The sequence below is a fragment of the Onychomys torridus genome, chromosome X (genome assembly GCF_903995425.1).
Source record: "Onychomys torridus chromosome X, mOncTor1.1, whole genome shotgun sequence".
Taxonomy (NCBI): Eukaryota; Metazoa; Chordata; class Mammalia; order Rodentia; family Cricetidae; genus Onychomys; species Onychomys torridus.
This window is the reverse complement of record NC_050466.1, coordinates 96,747,792-96,755,055: the sequence shown is the minus strand read 5'-3', so window position 1 is coordinate 96,755,055 and position 7,264 is coordinate 96,747,792. Positions and strand designations below refer to the sequence as shown.

General features: G+C 40.5%; 1 protein-coding gene across 1 annotated transcript; it reads left to right on the top strand.

The window, feature by feature from the left end:
* The first annotated feature begins 3,054 nt into the window (after window positions 1-3,054).
* LOC118574750 (syntaxin-3-like) lies at window positions 3,055-3,948 on the top strand. Its single transcript, XM_036175648.1, has one exon. The coding sequence runs from the start codon at window positions 3,055-3,057 to the stop codon at window positions 3,946-3,948; it is 894 nt and encodes a 297-aa protein (XP_036031541.1).
* Window positions 3,949-7,264: the final 3,316 nt, after the last annotated feature.

Below are 7,264 nucleotides of genomic sequence, written 5' to 3'. Positions count from 1 at the left end.
TAGCTCTCATTGGCCTTCTGCTAGTTCTTAAGATCTATGAGAATTTCTCCAATCTATTTGTTCAAACAAACAAGCAAACAACAAAAGCACAATGAAAGACTGGACAGAAAGTCAGGATTACATTGGCATACTTGTCTTTTGCTGAGGACTTTACTTTTGGTAAGGTTTGTTAAGATCAGGGTACTAGGAGGACTCGGTTTTTGTCAATAGAACTCAGGGCATTTAGGTTGTGACAGGGACAGTAGCTTGAATGTAAAGTAGGATTTTATGCTTCCAGAAGCTAGGAGGGGGTGGAGAGATGACATGGCTAGGTAAATGAAAGGACAGGGAGGGAGTCAGGGAGAGCATGGTGGAAACCCTGGACAGAAGACAGGAAACTTTTAGGAGTACGAAAGATATTTTGGGGGCCTGGAGAGTTGGCCCAGCTCTTAAGAATGCTTGTTCCTCTTGAAGAGGACAGGCATTCAGTTGTCAGCATCTGTGGCTGGTAGCTCAGAAACACGTGAAACTCTAGGTCCAGAGGACCTCACTTCCTCTTCTGTCCTTTGTGAACACAAGTGCATATACCTACATACACACAAAAAAATAAATCTCTAAGAGAAATACTTTGATGCTTACGCTTATTAGACCTTGTCAGACAGAAAGCTGGGTAAAGTTAAATGAGTCTAATAACTTGTCTTAGAGTTTATGAAAAGAAAAAAATGGGACATTATAGTTAATTAACCAGAAAACATTTTTTGTTTTTTAATTTTTCCCTTTTGTTGAAAATAGATTTCATTTAATATATCTTGATCACAGTTTTTCCTCCCTCTATTCCTTCTACTTCCTGCCCTCTCCTCTGCCCCTCCTACATGGTTCCACCCCCTTTCTGTCGCTCACTAGAAAACAAACAGGTTTTGAAGGTATAATAAAATATAATAGGATAAAAAACAAAATCTAACACACCACAATAGGACAAAACAAAAAAATAAATAAGGGCCCTTAAGAAAGCACAAGAAACAGATATCAATGCAGAGACCTACTTGTTCATACACTTAGAAATGCCATAAAAACAAAAACTGGAAGTCTGTATATCTATATCTATCCCCAAGGACTTATAGGGTTAAAAAGAAAAGAATATGTATATATGTGTATGTATTTCTCTTCATATATATAATAAAAATAAAAAATAAGATAAAATTTAAAATGTATATTAAAAAATTAAATTAAATTAAAATTTAAAAAAATAAAGAAAAATAAAGCCCTGACATGACATTATGAGACAATGAACATCCAAAGATACCATTGAGTTCATTTTCTATTGACCATCTACTGCTGGCATGGAGCTACCCTTAAGAGTAGTTTTTTTCCCCAGTGAGACTCCCTTGGAGGAAACCAAGTTTTCATTTGCAAGTGGTTATCAATTGGAGATAACTTCTATATTAGGGATGGGGTGATATTTTGATTTCATTCTAAAATAAAGTTTGCTTTGAGTCAGAGGGCGGAGCTAGCCACTAGCTGACCAAAATTAACCATAGAGGTTTGGAGGACTGTAGACAGAGAAGAAACAGGGCATAGTAAGGTGGGGCTGAGAGAGGATCTTGGCCCTTTTGGAGGAAGGAATGGAAGAGGTAGGATGTGACTGGTGGGTGCTCCCTGCTTCTCTGATCATTTAGGTTCTTACCTCAATATCTAACTCTTGATGTTTTTATTGATAAAGAATAATTAAACACTTCAGACCATGTCTCCTTTTAGCTCTAGGACCCTATCTGGTACAGACCAATGTAGGCCCTGGGCATAATGCCTCTGTCTCTGTGAATCCATACATGAATCCGTCCTGTTATGTTTAGAGGACTTTTGTTCTGCCTCATCTACTGGAAGGTTCCCTGAACTCTAAGGGGAGGGTTATGATGAAGGCATCCTATTAGGGCTGAGTGTTTCAAGTCTCTTACTTTCTGCATGTCTGGCTGTGGGTCTGTATTTGTTCTTACTTTCTTCAGGAGGAAGCTTCTCTGATGATGGCTGAGCAAGGCACTGATAGATATATGAGTATAATAGAATGCCATTAGGAGTCATTCTATTGCTACATTCTTTTAGTTTAACAGTAGTAATTGGCTTTACCCTAGGTCCTGGGGCTCTCTCAGTTCAGGTTCTTGGTCACCTGTGTAGCACTAGAAAAACATTTTGACAATGAGAAGAAAGCGGAGTGAGGAAAACAGTTAACATTCAATATGATATTTAAAAATCCTATAAAGAATGTAATTATTTGCTTCATTCAATTATGTGAAGCAGTCCAGTGAGTGACAGGCTGGTAGACACCTGACACAATGATAACAGGCGGGTTTTATTGCAGGTAATTAACTACAGTCACTGGCCTGCACTAGGAAAAGAGGAAAAAGATTATTATTAAATGAAACAAGTCTTCAATCTGGAAGCTATGTTCTTTTTTCTGTCCTTTACTAGTGAGCAGATCTTTATTTTTGCCTTAGACTTTGCCTGCAGCCATGTTTATTTTTTTTTTGTTGGATGATATCAGTAGACTTAAAAAAAAAACAACTATTTTTCTATTTGGTCTGTGTGTTTCTGTGTATGAGTGTGTTAGTTCTCAATCTTGATAAAGAATCTACAGTCATCAGTGAGCAGTTCACCATCCTTTCCTTACCTGTGTTCTCTACACAGTTGGTTACCTCCTTAAACCCAACAACACTGCTTCCAGGGGCTGTTCAAACTCCGGCCTTTTACTTTGTTACCACTTAGCCCGGAGCCCTAGAGCTCAGGTGGATTCTTGCCTCAGCTCTCGACAAATCAGGCAAATGTCTGGGCCGTTCCTGGAACACAATTCAGTCCATCCTGTGTGCTTTACCACCTGACACTCCTGATACTGAATAAACAGTTCAGTGGCCTATTGGCTTTGTCATTGTTTGCTTGCCTGGGAAGGAAAGATTTTTAATAGCTTCTGCTGACGCAAAACTGAGCTGTTCCTGACTTCATACACCACCAGACAAAGCTCATGGATAGATACATCTCCCTCCAGAGTTGTTGCAGTACAGACATGGCAAGCAGCCGGAGTCGAAGATGAAGGACAGGTTAGAGGAACTGAGGAACCACGCTAACCATGGAAGAGTCCCTTCAGACTTGGATGACATCTTGATGTTTGACAACCATGCTTTTGAGGAGAGTGAAACAAACCCCATAGAACAATTTCTACAGGAAGCAGCTGAGCTGTCCCTGGCACTGGCTGAGTTAGAAGGGCTATCTCAGTTAATAGACAAGAAGCAGCAAGGTGTCCTGTGCTGTACCACAGAGGAGAGTGTGTTCAAGGAGAAGAATGAGTTGACCATCATAAAAGCCTCCTTTGCCAGCCAAGCCCAGCTCATTCAGCCTCAGCTAAGCACCATCCAGCATGAGTTGGCCACAGACTGTAAGTACTGGCGGGCTGAGCACCGCATTCGTCAGAGCCAGCTCTCTGTTCTCCTTGGTCACTACCGTGACATCATCAGCCAGCACTATGCTCGTGAGACTCAGAATATGATCAGGCTGAAGGAAAAGGTGGTGAGACAGGCCGAACTAGCTGGGGTGAAGCTCCAGGAAGAGGATCTGGAGAAGCTGGTGGCTAACCCTGTGCCTCTTCAAATTGTGGGTTGTGATCTAGATATTTTGAAAGCTAAGCGAGGCCTGGCTCTGGCTGAAGTACGTCACCAGCAGCTGCTGGACCTTGAGTATGAGATCAGTGAATTGCATACCATCTTTTTCCAAGTAGACATGTTCATCTCTGGACAGCAAGAGTTGCTGGATAGCATTGAGTACAACATTTTGCACACCCAGGACTATGTTGAACAATCAAATGAGACAGTGAAGAAAGCCCTTAAATATAAGCGCCAATCACGCTTTTTGATGGCCATATCGGCGGTGGCAGGTCTTTGTGCCTGTTGTACATGCTTGTCCTGTATCACTGGGCCTGTGCATTGAGCAGGAAATATGACTTCTGGTACAGTGAGCAAATGCTGAGGAACAAAGATATTGTTTTGGTATATAACCTTAAGGTTAGCATCACAAATAAATGAGTGCCAACATCTGAGCTGGCAAATCTAATGTGACTTGTCTAGTTCCTCAAAGGCAGCAGGCAGTAAATAGGCTATTGTGCAATGTGTTACATAAAAAAAAAAATCTGTTCAAGTCTGGCTGCTTCTGCAGACACGGTTGCTCAGGAATTAGTGTTTTCTTCATTTTCTTTTTACAGCCACTTGCTTTATGTTCCAGGATGACACACTTTTATTGTTTTCTACTATCAGAAATCTCATTAGTGTTTTATGAAAATACATATGCTCCTTTTTAAGAGAATGGCTAACAAAAAGAAGGGGGCAGATCACACTGCCTTACTTTCTATTGCTGTGGTTAGAACACCATAGGCAAGGTAACTTATACTAGAAAGAATTGAATGTGGAGCTAATAGCTTAGGAGGGCTACGGTCATGACCATCATGGTGGTGAGCATGGCATCAGGAAGACAAGCCGGCATGGCACTGGAGCAGTAGTTGAGAGCTTAGGTCTTGAGGCTCTTCCATGAGCCAGAGAGAGTTAACTGGGAATGGTTGGGCTTTTGAAACCTCAAAGCTCACCCTCAGTGACATGCCTCCTTTAATATGGCCACACCTCCTAATCTTTTCCAGGCAGTTTCAATAACTGGGAACTAAGTCTTTCTATATATGAGCCAATGGGGGTCATTCTCATTTAACCTACCACACACACTGAGGATTCAATACACCGAGGCAGGCAAGCCAGATGGTGAACCAGGCTGCAAATGATGCCAGGAAGAGAAAGATTACAAAAGTTGGTTAAAGGAGTCTAAAAACTTGAGAGACTGGATGATGGTGGCCAGGACACTGAGGAAAATTACAGAAAAGTAGAGTCCAAGATTATTTGAGTGTTCTGTGTAGTCAGGGACACAGGGATGCCAAAAGCAAGAATGAAGAATCTTGGTTTGGAGGCTACCCACTCTTTCCTTAGCTCCACTACCATCATGCTGTTTTTATTCTGGGGAGAAAATGTTCCAGTTTGTCCTTCCTGGAGGCTGTCTGACAATAGTAAGTAAAAACACACGCTACTCGTGTGTATGGAGGAAGAGAGGGAGTTCTGGGCCACAGGGACTTCTGTGATGTCGACAGCAATGGGCCCTGATTAGGAGATCAGGCACATGAAGTTTTCCCAAAGAGGAATTCATGCCCTATGATCAGAGTAAGGTTGAAGAATACCTAGTTTCAGTTACTCACACCACGTACAAGCTGCCACCAAACTCAGAAGTCCTTTTTGCTTTCTTTATATATTGAAAAGAATTAATTTCCCTTTTCTAAGGAATCTTTTTTTTCTACAGTAGTTTCTAAAGAGAAAACAGATTTGGGTATTTGCATCTTTCTGATTCAGGAGCAGCAGCACCTGTAACCAGAACCGCCTTCTCCCTGAGCTCCTGCATGATTTTTTTTTAAATGTTACCAATCAGGAAAGTGTTGTCACCAGTGTTTTTATTAATTCAGTTAGTGTCACTCACGTCCCACAAAGAAATTCACCTCAAAGGAGAAGGTTCTGATCAAATTAGAATAGTTTATGCTTCTTTCTTAAACACTGAAAATTAAATGATGTATGAATTCAATGTGTGTGAGTCATTTTAAAGTATAAATACCTGTTCAGTTAGAACCTCTGCTCACCCCTGCGTGATCTGGGAAACCTCATTCCTGTCTTTCTCTTCAAATCCCATCAGCTCAGGGTCTCAGAACAAAAGGGAAGGTACCAAAAAGCCCAGTTCCACATTCTTAGCAGCTATGAAACTTCTTCCCTTGAAGTTGCCAGCCGCCCAGGTCCCTGCCTAAAGTGCTCAGCTTAAGCCTGAACCCAGTTTGTGGCTGAGACATCATCACTCCTTGCCTACAGGCTATATAAACTTCCTGCTTTAGTTAGGGTGGGTGGCTTCTCAGGCCTTAACCTCTGGGACTGGAAAACTTGCCTGGGCATTACTTTGCTCAAATAAACCTGTTGTTACACTTTTTCAATTTGGTTTGATCTGACTTGCTGTGTTGGTGGAGAAACCTAATGTCGAGGGCAGAAAACCTATTACTACCTTAGGAAAGCCATGACACAGTTTTGCATTATTTGTTGAACTGCCATTTGTGCACTTGTTGATAGGTGCCTGCCACTCAATTTTTACAAATTGGAACTGACTAATTAGATACCTTTCTCCTAAATAATGGAGGTGAGCTTTCAAAAAAAAAAAATCACTGCAGTCTTGTTACTATTGTCCTAGACTAACTCGACCATCAGAATTATCAGGAAACTGATGTTTATATATGCTCACATTATTTACACTAGAATGAATATATTTAAAACTCATTATAGTATGCTTTCTTGCATTATGTGTGTGCATTTAGCCACAAAACATGATAGAATTAATGAGACGTTAGTTGGAATGCTAAGTGACATTTTTCTTGTGGAGCTCCTGCTGATGAGGTTTTCCATGTATTTCCTTCCGAATACCTGTATGTTTTTATATTTCTTACTGTTATTTCAGTGAGGATTGTTGTTGTTGAGTATCTTGCCACTGACCTTGAGAATCAGAAGTGGTGGAAGAGATGTCTCTGTTGCTAGGAACCATGATTTTCCATTATTTCTGAAAGGGCAGTTATAGACTATTACAGTTGTCACTACAATTTTAATTTAAGGGAAAAAAAGTATGGCCAGCTTGTGAGTGTTTGTATGTGTGGGAAGGGGCATGGTGAAAGAAGGTCTTGGGAGATAAGGGTCCAGGAGTAACTGCAAACTTAAATTAACAAAGTACAGGAATATTTTTATTTATGTACTATACTGTACAGGAAAATATCACAATTTTGTGATTTGTTGCCTAGCAATTTATGATGTTTTATTATCATTAAAAAACAATCACAGTTATTTCTTTTGAAGACAAAAAGATATTATCCCCATTTCATAGATGAGTTAGCCATGTCAAACGAGGAATGTGAGATGTACTAGGTATTATTCCTTTAAAAAAAATTTTGGTTGTTTGTTTTTGAAACAGGGATTCTCTGTGGATGTCCTAGATATTATTCCTTTTAATATTTTTTGGTTGTTTGTTTTTGAGACAGGGCTTCTCTACGTATCAGTGGCTGCCTTGGAACTCACTCTGTATACCAGGTTGGTCTTGAACTCAGAGAGAGATCCGCCTGCCTCTGTCTCTAGAGTGCTAGGATTAAAGGAATGTGCCACCACCACTAGGCCATAAACTGCCATTTTCACAAGTG